Source organism: Juglans regia, chromosome 4 (genome assembly GCF_001411555.2).
Source record: "Juglans regia cultivar Chandler chromosome 4, Walnut 2.0, whole genome shotgun sequence".
Taxonomy (NCBI): Eukaryota; Viridiplantae; Streptophyta; class Magnoliopsida; order Fagales; family Juglandaceae; genus Juglans; species Juglans regia.
Window position 1 is genome coordinate 6,735,750 of NC_049904.1, and position 18,972 is coordinate 6,754,721.

Below are 18,972 nucleotides of genomic sequence, written 5' to 3' on the forward strand. Positions count from 1 at the left end.
TAACTAATCAGCCCTAACTTAGACCATTTTCGTTTTCATTTTTAAATATAAAAACTAGCGATCGGAAACATTCATTGGTACAAATTATCGAACGGGACCCATATAAGCATCTGTATAGTTAAAGGAAGAGCCAGCTGCTAATGCGCACACCAGATTTGACTTTTTATTTTTGTTTATTTTTATTCCTGGTAATCTAAAGAAGTTAAAAAAATAAAAAAATAAAAGTATGTGTCTATATATTTTTCATTGCTAGTTAGCCCCATCACGTATAGTTAAATAAAAACTGGTGTATTTCAATTATTTTAATGGTTAAAAATGTTACCACTAGTGCATTTGTATTTTTTTTTTCTTTTAACATTTAAAAAAATAAAAATAAAAATTACATTAAAAAAAAAACCAATTTAAACTAGTTGTAACTTTGAAATGAGACTCGTTAGCAGCCACATTTTTTCTTGAGTCATGCTAGATAAATTTTTTGTTCTTCATATTTTGATTTTATTTTAAGTATTTTTTTAACATTCTTAATCATTAAGATAAAAAATACACAATTTCATTAATAATAACTTCCTTAACCATTGAGTAAAAATAAAAAAATAAAAATGCATAAACGGTAAGATTAAGCGTTTTCTTTAACATTTTTCTTTTTTCTTTAACATTTAAAAAAATAAAAAATAAAATTATAAAATACTAAAATCCAAAACATTGCCACTCAGATTAGTCTCCAAAGAGTTACTACGTGACTGTTTATAATGACCCATTGTCAGTGCATTGACATCCTAAAATGACATATTACACAGATGTCTACTGTCACTTGCCGCACGCGAAATGTGCGAGCAAATCAGTTACCGTCATTGCGAGCAGCAGCTGCGGACAGTTCGTCCAAAAAGTCGAACTAAAATCCTACAAAGGTAGTAACTTGATTTGTCAGACTGTCCACCAAAGGAGTTCTCAATAACTGGATCAAGATTAACTCAACTTGAGGGACTAGTGGGAAAAGATAGTCTACAGCAGTAATTAATATTGTCCTAAACATTTATACAGCAGTAATAATCATTGTAGGGCTGTCTTTCTCATCCACTTGAGACCTGAAGTTGGGAGATCTTTTACCCCGATAACCATGGAGTCGCTGGCAAACTTACCCGCAATTTCTAGCTGATGGGTTGGTTCTGCTACACTTCCGGGGGTGCCTTGATGCTGCGAGCCAGCTTAACTGACGTTGCAAGAGGAATTCTGGGTGATTGATTTGGCGTCCCACTGCGCGTGGTTGAGACATGGACTGCTTGCATAGATGGGGAAGCTCGAAGGTGTGGGGCAGGGGCACGTAACTCGATCCCATTTTGAAGGTTCCGTGGGTATTGGATCATGAAGCTAGAATGTGGTGTACCAAAAGTAGAGAGAACTGCTGATGTTCGGTCAACCACGGCTGGTGGGGCTACAGGTGGTATATTTATTTCAGGGCTTGCTGAATGTTGTTGTCTTGGGGCAGTCATCTGATGTGGCTGCTGACTTGATAGCTGAATCCACTCATTCGTGAAACTAGATAATGCTGCTGCAACATAGAGAGATTTCGTAAGCTATGCAACATTGAGAGCAATAGTGTTTCATATTTCAGTGTGCATGCAAATATGCAAGCATGAACTACTTGCATACAAATACAGCCGTTCAAAGTTTTTGGAGCTGCATAAGTTTCATGGGAGTACATGTTTATGCAATCTTCCAGTTACTTGAAATGTGTTAAGGTACACTTATTGGACACAAAGATGAGACATGAAATTCTCAAAACTTCTCATAATTTCATTCTCAAACACAAAATACTTTTTAATTTCAAATTTTCAATTTTTTCATCTTATAATTACCTAATCATTATTATTAATATTTTTTTATAACTGTGGGTGTCCGGGCATCTTGCGCACACCTCGACTAATCCCATGGGGCCCTGAAGTTAACAATCAGGTAAACCTCCAGTGGCTCTAAGGGGACTTGAACTGGTGACCATTGGGGAGCAAACCCAAGGCCGGACCAGCTGAGCTACCTCTCAGGGTTTAATTACCTAATCATTATTCAAACACAAAAACTAATACAACTTTTACAAACTTCAAAACAAAACATAACAATTAATACAAAATTTTCAAGCTTCGAAACAAAATTAATATTAAAAAATTATATTCAAACAATTTTTTAAATTTATAATATTTTTATTTAATTTTTTCGCTCTCTTTTCTCAAAACCAAATAAAATGTTTTAATTCAAAACTATATAACTATTATTCATAGAATTCTAAGATACTTCAAGTGTCCAAACGAGTCCTAAGACCCTATTGGACAAGGGTAAGATCCGCTACGTCCCCATAACATAGCTGGTAGTCAAAGGTTGATGTTGCTTTCTGAAACTAGGAGAAGGAATCGGTGATCTCAATCATCACTTACGATATTCCAAATCGATGTCTTTTTTCAACATCACTATGAGTTTGAGTTCGAGTTCTATTGATAATCGACATAAATGAATGAGCTGAAAGTTAGTTCAGTAGTTTCTGTTGTCTAATCCTCCGAGGGGGAATTGGGGGGTAACTTTCCTTTCTAATCTAATCTGTCATCTATGAGTTCCAGACAAGTCTGTAACTCAATGAATGTAATCTCATAGCAAAATCTTATCTATGTCAAGATGGATAGGTCTAAATTTATGGGGCATGCTTCAATTAACAGCAACGTAAATCATGATTTGATATCAGAATCTGAATTTAAACTCGTAGCAAATAAAACATGACAAAAAGGGAATAAACCCACAAAATATGAAGCACAACAAAAGAAGAAAATAAGGATCACGACATAGCATGTACATGCACTTGGAAACAGACTGGAATGCCACTCCCACCTTTGTTCCCACAGACCTCACCAAGCTTCACTTCTAACCATCTAACTAGTCGCTCTTTTAATACACAAATTGCTAACTAAATCCAAACACGACAGCGATATTGTAATTTAGCTTCATCCATATGGTGATCGAGTCGAAAGAAAATTTAGAAAATATTATACTAAATAATAACCCTATAACATCAACTCTTCCAAGAATCCCGAGATATGAGATTCGCAATATAACTAGGCAGAAGTTTCAAATACCACATAGGAGTTACTGGACATGCCAGTTTGATATAGCCCATTTGGTATCTTAGTATCCAAGAATTTGTAGGGTTAAATCCGACATTTCAGCAGAAATGCCTGGAACAAACAGTAGTACTTCGAAAACCCATGCATCTAAATGAGAGAGAGAGAGAGAGAGAGATGTATTACTGAGTGCTGTACTAGATCAGTTTTATACCTTGTTCTATGCATACTGACCCAATTGCCCCATGACTCTTAACTATCAAAGCATCTGCCAATTCCTTATTTAGATTAACTTTGTAGTGAAATGTCTCAAGATCCCTCTGCTTTTGCATTAATGAAGTCTCAGCATCCTGAAGTAACAAATCATACTTCTTGCGTATCTCTTCAATCTCTTTATCACATTTATATCTCAGCTGCAATACCTACTCAAAATGATAAACTTGATTTAATTAAACAGGAAATATCTAAGAGCTAATAAGCACCGAAAGGAATTATGAATAAAAAAATTATTTTCAAAGGCATCTTGGACGAACCATATCTTGATGCCTCTTCAAGGCTTGCTCCTTATCCTTTTGTATTCTTTCCATTTCAATTTGCAGTGGATTTAAACAAACAGGCTGAGGCATCTCAGGTAGAACAGCATGTGGATGATCAATCAATGGTCCTGGAACAGTAGTTCTGCTCCTATCTGCAACATGTTCACTTCTACCAGCAGGTATATCTATGGAAGACGGCAGTGGCAAGCAAATGGCAGAATGCAAGAGGTTGGAAAAATCCAGTAGATTCCCCAGGGATGCAGGTAGTGAATTGTATTCGGTGGAGGATGGGTTTGTCGATATAGGCTGTGAAAATTCAGACCGTAGGACTTAGTTTTAAAGATTAGAATGATAAAACAGCATGGTAATGCCGGTTGTATTGCCAGAAATTATGACTTGGTCAAAATGATTTTGCAGGTTTCCCCTTGACCGGTCTGTTTCTTGCACTTGGTTGATACACGGGTCAAATGTATTTAAAACAGACCCCTTGCTTATAAAACAATCCATTTGTATGTGGATCTGTATCTCTCTTTCCCTCAATCTCAATAGCAAACACCTAACTTTGTCACAGAAATCATATAATAATATACACAGAGACATGAAAACTGTGAAAAAAAGAGAACCAAAAAGAAAGATATTTGATACAGGAAAATATTCTCAAAAACAGTGTACCTTCATCAATGACATTTGTACTTGGGCAAAAGGAGTGCTAACAATTCTAGGCCGTTTCTCTATATAACAGTTCTTCAAACTACAATACAGCTGAAAATTTCATCCCAGCCAGAGGCATCACACAAAACAGCAGGACTCTATTGGCTTCCTTTAGCAACTAAATGTATTGTGGAAGGCAAACAAATCCATTATTACGTCAATAATCCATACATTTTTGTTCTTTTAATGGATCATCATGTACGCGACAGGAGTATTTCATAAATGGAAAGAATTCTTGAGCTTTTTCTTGCTTTTCAATTATTTTAATGCTAGTATTCTTTCATAATGAATTTAGCATTCAAACATATCTGTTGGATAATCCATAAAGTTATTTAGAAAATGGAGTAAAACCACCCAATAGAAACTACTTGAACAAACATTCAAGTACCTGATGTGATGCCAATGAACTTCCTTGGGCTGGGCAAGTATCTGTCTGCACCAAGGATGGCCAAGTCCCATTAAACTCAGAACAAGCTGAATCCCTGAAAATAGCCATGACTTCTCCATCTTGCCGCCTGTCCTGAGTATCAGCTGTGCTGTCCAATGTCACAGCATCTTTGTCAGGACACACTCCATTTGGTTGCACAGTATTAGGTAACATTTTCATGGGTTCATGCCGCATGATCACTTCGCTTAGTGTTTGAGGAACTTCACAAGGGCCTTCTATTGATTGCAGGGTCTGAACATTGCAAACAGAACTCTCCAAATCTGAAGAACCCTGCACAAGGGCACCATTTCTGGGACCAACACGGGAACCGACTTTATTCTGCTGCTCCACACAAGTAGTTATTGCCCATTTTAAGGCCATTACTTCTGATCCATTATTCTCTGCATCAGATGCTATTGAAACATTTTCTGCTTCCATGGGAAAACTACAAGATATCTTTTCAACATTAGAAAATTCAGGAACTTCAGCTGGATAACTTGGCATACTTCCACTATCATTCTGGTTTTGAAAAGAAGGCATGCCCTTAGGAGCAGCATTTTGGGATCCATCATCAATTTCAGCTATATCACTTGGTTGCATTCTGCCCACCTTCAACTCCAAGTCACTCCAAGACGGATTATCTGATATTGCAGTTGGGACCCCTGATTTTGGTTTTCCTAACCATACTATAGCTTTGATTTGCTGCTCTTCAAATCTTGGAGCCAACTGTGAAGCCTCAAGTGTTTTTAGATGTATTTCCATCTGATGATTGTGTTCATCTATCTTTTCCTTTAAGTTATGATCTAATAACCTAAGCTTATCTAACCTCACTGAAATGTCACTATGCTTGGTGCAAATAAGGGCCGACTCTAACCTGTGCGTTTCCTCCAACTTTGCCTTTTCTTCCATCTTCTTTTTGTGAAATTCCTGAACTTCTTTTTGTTGGTTTTGCATACATTTTTCCATCTTTGTATCAACATTATCTAGGACGTCTTTGACGATATTGGAGCTATCATTCTTCACCATGTCAGGTGTCTGTTCCACAGTGGCAGGTTCGAATAGATCAGAAAGAGGATGACTTTTATAGCCCCTTTGTGTCTTACCTTCTACCACATCTTGCTGGTTAGACATAGTTGATTTTGAAGCTTTTGCACAATGTTCCTTGACACATTCTGCATTCTCTAAACAGCATGCAAAACTTTTCTTAATCTTCTCCAATTTGGAGTAGATATAATCCACCTCCGCTTCCTTGCAGACATAATTTAAGTGCAGTTTTGCAAGAGCAATTGATTTAATGTGATCAATACTGTGTTCCGACAAAGAAGCTGCAACCCAACACTGAGAAAAAAAATATCCATTAGTAGCAATTACATCATGCATAAGTGCACAAGTGCACCCAAGATATTCATCATCATCGTACATCAAGAACACAGACAACACAAGCACAAATACACAGACAAGAAAGGGGGAATGACAATACACACACACACAGAGCACAAGAGATGTATCATCTGAACTGCGGTACCCAAAAAGCTTCCAACTGATGCAAACAAACCACAAAGAAGACACTTTCCCAAAACGTAAGTTTAGTAGTGTCATCTACTATAAAATGTTTGTTCATTTCCTACTCTAGTTGAATACTTTTGAGGAATTCGAGGAGAGTTCTTGAATTGTGGTTACTAGTGAGATGCATAGTCAGTTAATAAAATTTTCAAAAAAAGAAAAAAAAAAAAGTTTATTGCATGATAACATCTCTTTACATAACATTTTGGAAATAAACTATGAAAATTAATTATATTAACTTGTGAGCTCTTTGCTATTTCACAGTCGTACTTATGGTATTTGAGGCCTGTGTCACATTGGTGACAACACTTTGTGCATCTGGATCTATGTGATGCCTCTTTGATGTCTGTGAGGCATTAGTGATTATCGGTCTCTGTGGCCTTGCATCTATGTGATGTTTATTTGACATTCATGCTGGCTTGTCTTGTGGTTTGGGATGAATCACCATTTTTTTTTTGTTATGTAGCTGTGAAATTTACTTAGGAGTACACAGGTCTTATATAAGAGAAACAACTATTTAGGATTATAAGCCGATACAAGAAAGTCAAGGACATATAGTCCATTAAAGTATCGCATAAGCCCAAAGAAATAAAAGTGTCAAGAATTTTTCATTTCATTCGCGGTCTGCTTGCAATCTTTAAAAACTTGTATTATTTAGTTCAGATTTATGGGAGTATGGAAATTTATTAGGAAGGGCTGGGAGGATTTCATTCGTAATTTCAGATTTGTGGCAGGTCGAGGAACTAGAGTTAGATTCTGGTTTGATATTTGATGTGGTGATGTTGCCTTAAAGGAGGCTTTTCCTTCTCTTTCCAGAATTGCATTACACAAGGAAGCTTCTGTTGCTGAATATATGGACACTTCAAACGGCCTGGTGCAGTGGAATGTGTCGTTTATTAGAGCAGTTCAAGATTGGGAAGTGGGAGATATTTCTGATTTTTTTCAGCACCTTGTATGCATTAAATTTATTCCTGATTTTTTTCGGTTAGATCCTTATATAATGCTATGTACACCCATTCATCAACTGCTTTCCCTTGGAAGTGCATTTGGAAAAGCAAATTGCCCCTAAAAGTTGTTTTTTTTTTTGGTTGGCTGGCCTCTCATGGGAAAATTCTGACCATAGATAAGTTGAGGAAGCTTGGCATTTTGATAATGGATTGGTTCTTTATGTACAAAAGGAATGGCTAATCGACGGATCATCTTCTTCTCCACTGTGATGTGGGAAGGATTTATGGGATGAGATCTTTGTAAGGCTGGACATTGCTTGGGTGATGCCTAAGAGGGCGGTGGATCTTTTGGCTTGTTGGAATGGAATACGGGGAAATAATCAAGTAGCAGTTGTTTGGAAGATGGTGCTATCAAAGAAAACCCTAGTAGTTTTCTTTTGATAGGTGCCTCTATGTCTTATGTGGTGTATATGGAATGAGAGGAATGAATGATGTTTTGAAAACAGAGAACGCCCATTGGGGGGATTACAGACTTATTTTTCCATCTTTGTTACTTTGGGCTAAGGCCATTGTTTTATAGGGGATTAATTTTAATGACTTCTATGCTTCTTTTTCTTGCTCGTAGGCTCTAATTATGTATTTCTCTCTTGTATACTACCTGTCTACCTGGGCTTTGCCGACTTATGAGGATCAATAAATTTTCTTACTTGTAAGAAAAAAGTTCCTTCCAGATGCACCACACGGAGCATATGGGAGCCATCTTCCATATCACTACAATTTGTGGGATGCCATATAGATCTCTCCAAGATGCAAGAAGGTCTACTAAACTTCTTGATATGATTCCCCCACACCCCCCGCTCTTCTAGAGAAATCGTTCCGAAGAGCCCGGGGCTACCGCACAATGAAGTAAGAAAATATCTTTACTGTTCTTTTTATGCATACAATATCAATCAACAACAATGATCAGATGCTTTCTTAAATTATCCATGGCTTTCCTTATGAAGCTGTCCAGACAGAAAATGCTGCTTTAAGAAGCGCCCTAGTCCTTCAAATTCTCCTCCAAGGAAAGAGGTTGTTCTTTTTCATGATGAGGATTTGATAGAATGAGCGGGTGCTAAACTTCTCTTTCTTATACGGGCTCAAAGGGTCTGGTCTCCACCTCCTATTCTTGGTCCAGAAGAGCACAGTAGGTTAAAATTCTGTGATAGAACTAATCTCCCAATCTTGGGCTGCTCGGAAAATGTTGCCATTCCATTGAGGTGAACCACTAGAGAAATACCTACTGAAGCTTCCTGTGTCACTAGGATCGGCAGATTTTATGATTGGAAGATTCTATCTAATATCTTTCTTATTTTTTCTTACCTTATTTACATCAGCTGTACTGATTAGTTTCCTTTCTTAGCTTTGCTGTGTATAGCTGTAATTGGATAGTTGTGTATAGCTAGAGTTTCCATGTATAGTGTAATTGGATAGTTGTGTATAGCTAGAGTTTCCATGTATAGCTAGTTTTCCATATATAGAGTTTCCGTGTATAGCTACCAGACTTTTCTATTTAATGAACTTCTCACAATGGTGAGAGGCATTTGTTCAATCTGATATGGTATCAGAGCTTGTGTTCTGAACCTAGAGTATACACGCTTCCTCCTCTCTTTTTTTGGTTTCTCGGATTTAGCACTGGGGGCTCTCGGACTCGAGCCCAGAGTTTTTTTGGTTCTTGTTTTTCTGGTGGTTGCGGCAGCACATCTGTGGTGCTATCTTGGAATTTTCTTTGGGATTCTTTGCTGCTGGGCTCTTGGAGATTTTTTTATTCTCGATATTCTTAGACTATTTAGAGGTTTGTTATCAGCTTTTAGGTTCTTTTACGGTGGTTTTTTTCTGGACTATTTCTGTCTTCACAATGTCTGGAGAAAACTCTATTATTCGTTTCAATGGCAAGGACAATCTTAGCTGGGAGTTTCAGTTTAAGATGTTTGTGACAGGAAAGGAGTTGTGGGGACATATTGATGGGACGTCTTCAGCCTCTAAAGGCCCCAAGGAACTCGGGACATGGGAGGCAAAGGATGCACACATTGTCTCTTGGCTGCTGGGCTCCATTGAACCACACATGGTGAACAATTTGAGGTCTTTTTCTACAGCTAAAGAGATGTGGCAATATCTAGGGCGGATATATAATCAAGACAACAATGCACGCCATTTTCAGTTGGAATTGGAGATAGCAAATTTCAGTTAAGGTAACCTTTCTATTGAGCAGTATTATTCTGGTTTCTTGAACTTGTGGAGCGAATATTCGAGTATTACACATGCTAAGGTAGACAGTTCATGTGGAGAGTAGACGTGATCAATTTCTGATGAAATTGAGGCCAGAATATGAGGTTACACAGGCTGGGTTATTAAACCGAAATCCAGTTCCTACATTGGATGTTTGTCTTGGAGTGTTGGTGCGGGAAGAACAGAGATTGGCTACTCAGGCAGGAATGGGACAAGAGAGGCTGCATTCAGAGATGGTGAATGTCGCCTATGCAGCCTAGGGAAGAGGGAAAGGTCAAATCCAGTGCTACAGTTGCAAAGAATTTGGCCATATTGCTACCAACTGCACAAAGCCATATTGTAATTATTGCAAGAAACTGGGGCACATCATTAAAGAGTGTTCAATCAGTCCTCAAAATCGGCACGCCCAGGCCTTTCAAGCTGTTGTCCAATCTACACCTATTGTAGCTCCGACAGTCACTGCAGCAAGTACTAGTCAGGCTGTCCTCACTCCTGAGATGGTTCAGCAGATGATCATCTCAGCCTTTTCTGCATTTGGACTTCAAGGTAATGGTAAGACAGTCTCATCTCCTTGGTTTGTTGATTCAGGAGCTTCTAATCACATGACTGGTCAGTCTGCATCATTGCTTAATGTTCAGAGTTATAATGGTCCTCAATACATTAAGATTGCAAATGGGAGTCACCTACCTATTAATGCAGTTGGTGATATTGGACCTTCTTTCGAGAACGTGTTTGTGTCTCCTAGGTTATCTGCTAATTTGATTTCAGTTGGACAGCTAGTGGATAGTAACTGTAACGTTTCCTTTTCTCGTGGTGGTTGTCTTGTGCAGGATCATGTGTTGGGGAAGGTGATCGCGAAGGGGCCTAAAGTGGGACAATTGTTTCCTCTGCAGTTTTCTATTCCTAGCGCTTTATCTTTGGCTTGTAGTACTGTAAGCAATCAGAGTGATGTTTGGCACAAGCGATTAGGCCATCCCAATTCTCTGATTTTACATCATTTGTTTAAGCATGGTTTTCTGGGCAATAAAAATCAGAATTCTACTCATGGCTTGTCTATTGATTGTACTTCTTGCAAACTTGGCAAAAGCAAAATTCTTCCCTTCACTATGCATGGTAGTTGCGCTACCAAATGTTTTGATGTTATCCATAGTGATGTTTGGGGTATTACACCAATTGTTTCGCTTGCCTATTATAAATATTTTGTGACGTTCATTGATGACTATAGCCGTTTTACTTGGGTGTATTTCCTCTATCCTAAAGGGGAGGTGCTTCAGGTTTTTCAGACCTTTGCCTACCTTGAGAACCAGTTTTCTACATGTCTTATGGTTTTGAGGTCAGATAATGGTGGTGAGTATATGTCTCATGCTTTCCAAGCATTTTTGCAGCAGAAAGGCATTATTTCTCTACGTTTTTGTCCTTATTTTCACAATGGTGAGAGGCATTCGGTCAATCTGATATCCTGCTCCCTCGCAATCCCATACACTTCAAAAAGAGTGTTGAGAAAAGAGCCCCAACAACTTTTAATGTATCTCCACAATCCAACCCCATGCGTCCATGTACCTCATTGGAGCACCGCTTACCACAAGCCCCACCGAACTTGGTATCCACTACAGCTTTCCACAATTCCCCCTTTTCTAATTAATAGCACTATAACCATTTCCCTAGTAAAGCCCCGTTGAACAGTGTTAATTTTCTGACTCCCAATCCACCCTTAGAAATTTGAGGACATAATTTAACTCAATTTACTACGTGAACTTCAAATTCTTCAACTACTCCTCCCCAAAAGAAATTGTAATTTCTCTATCCAATTAACCACACTTGTAGGAATGGGAAACAGGAGCAGGAAATATGTAGGCCACATTTAGACAAGTGCATTCTTTTTCATCTACCCAATTTATACTCCATATTTCAGCCACACCATCCTACATAGACTTTGACTTGAAAGAGGCACCCAGGGAGGGAGGCCAGCGTACTTCATAGGCAAAGAAGATATGTTACACCCCAATATACTGGCCAATCTCTCCACATTTGGAATGTTACACCCCAATGTTGCATTTCTTAGAATGCATTTCCTAACTTGTTTCTAGATATAGAATTCCATTTCATATAAATTTGGAGTTCTCCAAACATTTATAGAGTTCTAACTTGTTTTTGTAGGATTTAGCATGGTAACTTCTGTACATTTTGTAGGTTGATTAATTACCATGATGGATTTTTTTTTTTTTACAAGTAAGATGTACATTTTATTGATACAAATGAAGTAGGCGAAGCCCATGTACACAGAAAGTATACAAAAGAAACCTAAATACATTCTAGGAACCAGAAATTAAGAACAGAAAATCATGAACACTGTTTCTATTAAGCACAATGGCTGAGAACCAAAAGCAATAAAGTGTGTCCAAAAAAGTTCAGAAGTTCCTCCATTGTACGCTCACTATCTTCAAAGCACCGAGCATTCCTTTCCAACCAAATACACTACATAATGCACAAAGGAATCATCCTCCACACTGCCGCCACTTAGGGACAGCCTTGAATCTCCTTCCAACAAGCTATTAAATCCACTACCCTCAAAGGCATTACCCAAGCCACACCAATTCTTCTAAAGATCTCATCCCACAACACTCTTGTCACCTCACAATGCAGTAATAAGTGATCTATTGATTCTCCATGCCTTTTGCACAAATAGCACCAATCCATCAAAATGAGACCCTGCTTCCTCAAATTGTACGTGGTCAAAATATTCCCAAGAGAGGCAAGGCAGTCCATATGAAAAAAGCTACTTTGGAAGGCACGCGAGACCTCCAAATACTCTTTCCACGAGAAAGGAACATTCTCATGTGATCCCAATATTTTGTAATACAATCTCACTGTAAGCCTCTTGCTCCCATTGGGCCTCCACTGCATCCTTCCCATTGGGCCTCCACTGCATCCTATCCCTATGCTGTTAAACCTTCCTAGGAATATATCAATCTGAAAAATTCTGAAATGGTATGCATTTCCCAATCATGAATATCCTTATTAAATAGAACACCCCACTGGTGAGAACCATGGGAAAATGCCACCAGATCCAACACAGAAGCATCCCTATTAACAACAATGAGATAGAGATCTGGAAAGGCCCTATCGAGAGTGCCATCAGGACCCCGTGCTTTGTCCTTAGCCATACCACCAATCACCTTATAAATCTCAGCTTCTTCAAGGGTCTTTCCAACCAGCTCGCACTCTTTGGATCAATAGATTCAAACATCAAACCGTCAAGATTCGGCCTCCAATTAGCCGGTTTCGTGAGAAGGTTCTCATAATAATGCACAATATGGTTCTCGATCTCAGAGGGGGAAGAAAGCACTTGATTACTTGAGTGAAGTAACTCATTAACATTACTGCGCTGATGTGAATTGGCCACTTTATGGAAAACTTTCGGGCATTTATTGCCATCTTTTAACCAAAGGGCCCTAGATTTTTGTTGCCACAAAGTCTCCTCCATCAACAACACCCTCTCCAGTTCCGTCACAACCTAGCTTTTCCTCAGCAATACCTCCTCCGAGGTATCTCCCATCACCTCACTACCCTCTAAAACCTGCAGCTCCTCCATAAGGGAAGTCTTCTGATTGTCAACATTTCCAAAAACTTACAAGTTCTACTTCTTTAAATTTTGCTTCAAAGCCTTAAGTTTACTTGCAAGAATGAGACTAGGAGTGCCCGTGAACTAATAAGAAGACCACAAAGATCTAACCTTATCTACAAAGCCATCAGTAGCTAACCACATATTTTCAAACTTAAAATACCGGCATCCCCCATGAATACCTCCGCAATCTAGTAGAATACGAAAGTGATCCAAACAAACTCAAGGCAAATGCTTCTGGCATAGCTTCGGAAACTGAGCCTCCCACGAAGGAGAGACGAGAAACCTATCCAATCGCGACCAACCTTGGCTATCGGACCACGTGAACTCACCCCCAACAAGAGGGAGATCCATAAGATCTAAATCAAAGATGAACTCAAAAAACTCCTCCATGGCCAAGGAATTGTGATAAGTCCCCGATCGCTCACTAGGAAAGCGGGTAATATTGAAATCCCCACTCATACACCACGACACGTCCCATAGATAGTATAAACCCAACTCCTCCCATAGCATTCTCCTATCTTTATCCATGTTTGGCCCATAAGTGCCTACATAAGCCCACTCCCACCCATCCTCAACATTTTTAAATAAACTAGCGACTGAGAAATTCCCAATACACTCCTCAATCGTCTCCACCACTCTTTTATCCCACATTAAAAGAACACTACCTGAAGCTCCCAGAGAAGCTAAATAGGACCAACCCACAAAAGGACACCCCCACAGACTGCTAATGATTCTTCCATCAATAAAACGTAACTTTGTTTCTTCAAAACACACAACATCAATCTTCCATGTCCACAATAAAGATTTTATGCGAAAGCGCTTGTTTCGATCATTAAGCCCCCCGCATGTTCCAAGAGAGTATCTTAGGCTTCATGAGCAAAAAGAGCTCCCCTCCCTTTCAATCTATCCCTTCTGCCACTCCCATCCTTCGCCTCATAATTAATAGAACATTTGAGCCTTTTTAATTCCCTCTCTCTTTGTGGCTGATTTCGATCGACTAGCTTCAATGGCAACAAGAAGGGCCCTAAATTGCTCTTCAAAGCCTACACAAAAAATCCCAACACAAGTTTGGATCTCTTCTACCTTCTTAAACACCCACTCTGAGATGTACCTCTCTAAGTTAGGACTAGGTGGAAGTGTGCATAATGGGGTTGGTTCCCCCCCCCAAAAAAAAAAAAAAATAAAAAAATAAAAACACTCTATCGTTGAGAACCAATTGCAAATTCGAGTCATCCGACACCCCCACAAAGAGCTCCTGCGCACCATCATCCATTTCCTTCCTCAGTCACTTGACCAAATCAGCAGAAATTACAAATGGAAGATCCATCAGAGGTGGCACCTCTATCCTCAGATCCATGACAACAGGAGAATATGGACCATGAGTGGAAACCATGGACAAACCAGCATTGTCATCCTTCCCAATCCCCATGTAAATACCCTGAGAGCCCACTTCTTCACTTTCTGATGAGTTTTCTCGTGCGATTTCATACCCCCCTCTTTTGGAATCTCAACCACCGACGACCTAGTCAGCGGGATAGCCACAGGAGTGGCACTGGCTGCCTCCGTCAAGCTGTTTTGTACTGGTCTTGGCGCATCGGAGACAAGAGGGACGAGTGACGCTAGATCCCGCACCCCTATGCTCTGGGAATTCGACCTCCGGCGAAATAACTTCCACTGCCTGCAACAAGACCACCTGAGTCTTCGCTAGCGACGGTGGATGGTACCCACTCGACAATGGGCTTGCGTCACTTGATTTCCATCTCCTCCAAACAAGGCCCTCCTGTTTTTTGGTGTTTTGTTGTCCCATGGGCTGAGGCCCAAATCTTGGGCCTTGTCAAATTGGTTTGAATACCCTTTACCGAGGGTTTGCTTTCGTTATATAGAAGAGAAAATACAAGATTGTTGCCAGATTCTATGTGTCTAATATGCTATACAAGGTAAGTATTTACATCAATATCTAATCTAGCTAGAAAGGAAATTATCACAAAAAATACAATAAATCATATCCCAAATCATATCTCCGTAACATCCTCCCTCAAATTGATGCTGGTAGATCAAGAAGCATCAATTTGTCAACCAAGAACTGATGCCGGTGCCGAGAAAGAGCTTTAGTGAAAATGTTGGCAGTTTGATGTTCGGTGGAAATGTGAGGAAGAGTAATCACATGTTTGTCAAAGGATTCTCGTATGGAATGACGATCGACTTCGATATGTTTCGTATGCTCATGGAAAACAGGATTAGCGGCAGTCTAAATAGCACTGGTATTATCAGCATGAAGAGGAGTGGACTGAAGTTGAGGAAAACCAAGTTCACCCAATAACCCACGAAGCCATGTGATCTCAGAGCATGCGGAAGACATAGCACGATACTCAGACTCAGTGGAGGACTTGGAAACTCTGTCTTGCTTCTTTGCTTCTTACTCTTTCAAGAAATGAGTGCATTGCCTAAAAACATGCACCAGCCAGTAACAGAGCGACGAGTATTCGCACATTCGGCCCAATCATCATCACTATACCCCATCAACTGTAAGGAAGATTCCTTAGAAAAGAATAACCCGCGTGTAGAGGTGCCCTTCAGATATCGAATAATGCAGCAGACAACGGCTAAGTGAAGATGTCGGGGGGCCTGCATAAATTGACTGACATGCTGCACAGCAAAAGAAATGTCAGGACGAATAATCGTCAAGTAGTTCAAACTCCCAACGAGCTGTTGATACAAGGATGGATCTGAGAGAAGTTCGCCTTCCTCCTGATGAAACTTAAGATTTACCTCCAAAGGAGTAAGAACAGAGTTACCCGATTGGAGACCAACCAATGAAATCAGTTCTTGTGTGTATTTATGTTGATGTAACAATGTATCAGTCGGAGAAATTTGCACCTCAAGGCCAAGAAAGTACTGCAAGGGACCAAGATCTTTTATACGAAAAGAGGCCTTGAGATGCTGTTGTAATTGCTTAATTAACTCAGTATCAGAGCCAGTAATCACAATGTCATCAACATATACCAGAAGTAGTACAATTCCTGCAGAAGTCTTGCGAAGAAACAGAGAGGAATCAAACTGACTCTGAGTAAAGTGAAAAGCAAGTAAAGTAGAGCGAAATTTATCAAATCATGCACACGGAGCCTGTTTCAATCCATACAAAGATCGGCGTAGCCGACAAACCTCTGAGGAAGGTGTAGTAAACATGCCGGGAGGTGGAGACATATAGATTTCTTCCTTCAAATCCCCATGTAGAAATGCATTCTTCACGTCCATCTGCCGGAGAGACCATCCCTGCGACACAGCAAGTGCCAAGATAGTCCATACAGCAGTCATTTTGGCAATAGGTGCAAATGTCTCTTCATAATCAATACCATACTCCTGCTGGTTCCCAATGGCTACGAGACGAGCCTTATATCGGTCCAATGAGCCATCAGACCGAAACTTGACTGAGTACACCCATTTACAACTAATAGGTTTGACACCAGAGGGACAAGTCACAAGATCCCAAGTGTGATTGTCTTGAAGAGCTTGGATTTCTTCTTGCATGGCCTGCTGCCAACATACTTGGGTGGCTGCCTGAGTATAAGAGCGAGGAACAGAAATAGTGTTGAGAGTGGCAATAAGCGAGGTATGAGAAAAACCATACTTATCTGGTGGATATGTAACCCTGGTGGAGTGTCGAGGTATAGGAAGCGTAGATCACATGACAGATCAGTGTCTTGAAGAGGCGTTGAAGGAGGACGTCTATGATACACCACACCTGGTTTAAATCGCTCAATAGAAGAAGAAGACACATCATCAAAAGCGGGTAGAAGAGTAATAGAAGGATCAGAAATAAGCTGAGACTGAAAGAAGTATTGATTTTAAAAGAAAATCACATTTCGGGAGATCCGGAATTTGTTCGCATGAGAATCATAACAAACAAATCCTTTCTGAGTAGGGCTATATCCCATAAAAGCACACGTGACAGACTGGACATCAAGCTTGTGACGATCAACAGGTGGCAGATGAACAAAACAAACACATCCAAAAGTATGAAAGGATTGATACTCAGGAGATATGCCAAATAATCGAAAATAGGGAGAATCATAATTTAGGGTGGCAGTAGGCAAACGATTGATCAGATAAACAGCAGTAGATAAAGCTTCTACCCAGAACTTAGAAGGAACAGATGAATCAATCAGCAAAGTACGGACAACATCTAAGAGATGACGATTCTTACGCTCAGCGACTCCATTTTGTTGAGGGGTATAAGGACAAGAACGCTGAGAAATAATCCCTTTTGATGAAGATAAGCCTGAAAGGATTGAGACATGTATTCCCCCCCCTGAGTCGAAGCGTAAGATTTTGATACAAGTACTGAACTACGTCTCGACAAGTGCAAAATTTTTTTGAAAAACAGAGAACACGTTAGCTTTAAAACGGAGAAAATAGATCCAAGTAAATCGACTATAATTATTGATAAACGTCACAAAATAACGATACTGACCATGAGAAATAATAGGACTGACACCCCAAACATCAATATGCACAATCTCAAAGCAAGTAGAAGCACGACTACCATGCGCACGAAAATGTAATGTTTTACTTTTACCAAGAAGACAAGTAGCACAATCAAAAGATACAGGAGACGAAGAATAAGAATCTTTATTGCCCAAAAAACCATGCTTCAAAAGATGAGTCAAGACAACAGAATTAGGATGACTCAATTTCTTATGGCAGACTTCATTATTATTGGTAGTAGCCGTACAAGCAAAAGAAACAATATTAGGAATAGAAAGCTGTAAAGGAAATAGACGTCCCACTTTAGGCCCCTTCGCGATCACCGTCCCCGACACCTGATCTTGCACAAGACAACCACCACGAGAGAAATGAACATCACAATTATTATCCACCAATTGTCCAACAGAAATCAAATTGGTAGATAAACCAGGAGAGAAAAAAACATTTCGAAATGAAGAACCCAAAGTACCAATGGCAACAATGGGAAGTGTACTGCCATCAGCAATCTGAATAGTTTGCGTGCCTCCATACTTACGAACACCATGGAGACCCGTCGTACTACCAGTCATATGATTAGAGGCACCCGAATCAACAATCTAAGAAGAAGTGGAGGTAGGAGCTGTACCTTGTAGGCCCAAAGCCGTAAAAGCAGATACAATCATTTGTTGAACCATGTCAGGTGTGAGAACAGATGAATCAGAGCTTACAGTGGGGGGCGAAGAAGAAGACGAGGACTGAATAGCAGCTTGAAAGGCTTGGGATTGGCAATTCTGAGGCCGCACACGACAGTCTTTGATGAGATGTCCCTCTTTCTTGCGAGCAATGTGACCGAACTCCTTGCAACTGAAACACTGCAACTTGTTCCTCCCTCTCCCTTGTGCTACATAGGCGACATTCACAGCCTCAGAAAAGACCTTCTCAGAAGTCATACCCATCTGAGTGGATAATCGTTGTTCCTCACGCAATAATTCTCCCACGCAAATATCCAAGGAAGGAACTGTATTACGGTTCAATAAATTGGCTCGAATAGGCTCAAATTCAGGTCGAAGTTTCATCAAAAATTGATCGCGTTGACTCTTAGCATGAACCGCTTGAAGAGCCGCGAGGGCCGCAGTGGGAACTTTAGCATGAATAATAGCAGAATACTCACTCCAAATATTAATAAAAGCAGAATAAAATTGCTCAATGGTCAAATTACCTTGAGTGTAATTGCTAATTTCCAATTCCAATTGGAATTTCCGAGCGCTGTGATCTTGGTGATAAATACGATGGAGATAGGCCCATATAGCCTGAGCCGTAGTAAAACATC

The 18,972-nt window shown here is 39.8% G+C and overlaps 1 protein-coding gene across 8 annotated transcripts in view; it reads right to left on the reverse strand.

Annotated features, from left to right (window-relative positions):
- Positions 1-705: 705 nt before the first annotated feature.
- Positions 706-18,972, reverse strand: part of LOC109013771 (chromodomain-helicase-DNA-binding protein 3 homolog) — a 66,637-nt gene continuing 48,370 nt past the window's right edge. For 6 of the 8 annotated variants that reach the window (XM_035689752.1, XM_035689753.1, XM_035689750.1 and 3 more), the window contains 4 exons: positions 4,737-6,113; positions 3,635-3,943; positions 3,316-3,523; positions 706-1,549 (listed from right to left, as the gene is read on the reverse strand). In XM_035689752.1, the coding sequence (XP_035545645.1) occupies positions 1,170-1,549; positions 3,316-3,523; positions 3,635-3,943; positions 4,737-6,113 (2,274 nt within the window). In that variant the 3' untranslated portion in view covers positions 706-1,169. The remainder of the gene's footprint in view (positions 1,550-3,315; positions 3,524-3,634; positions 3,944-4,736; positions 6,114-18,972) is intronic. The other 2 variants (XM_035689755.1, XM_035689756.1) reach the window with 2 other exon arrangements.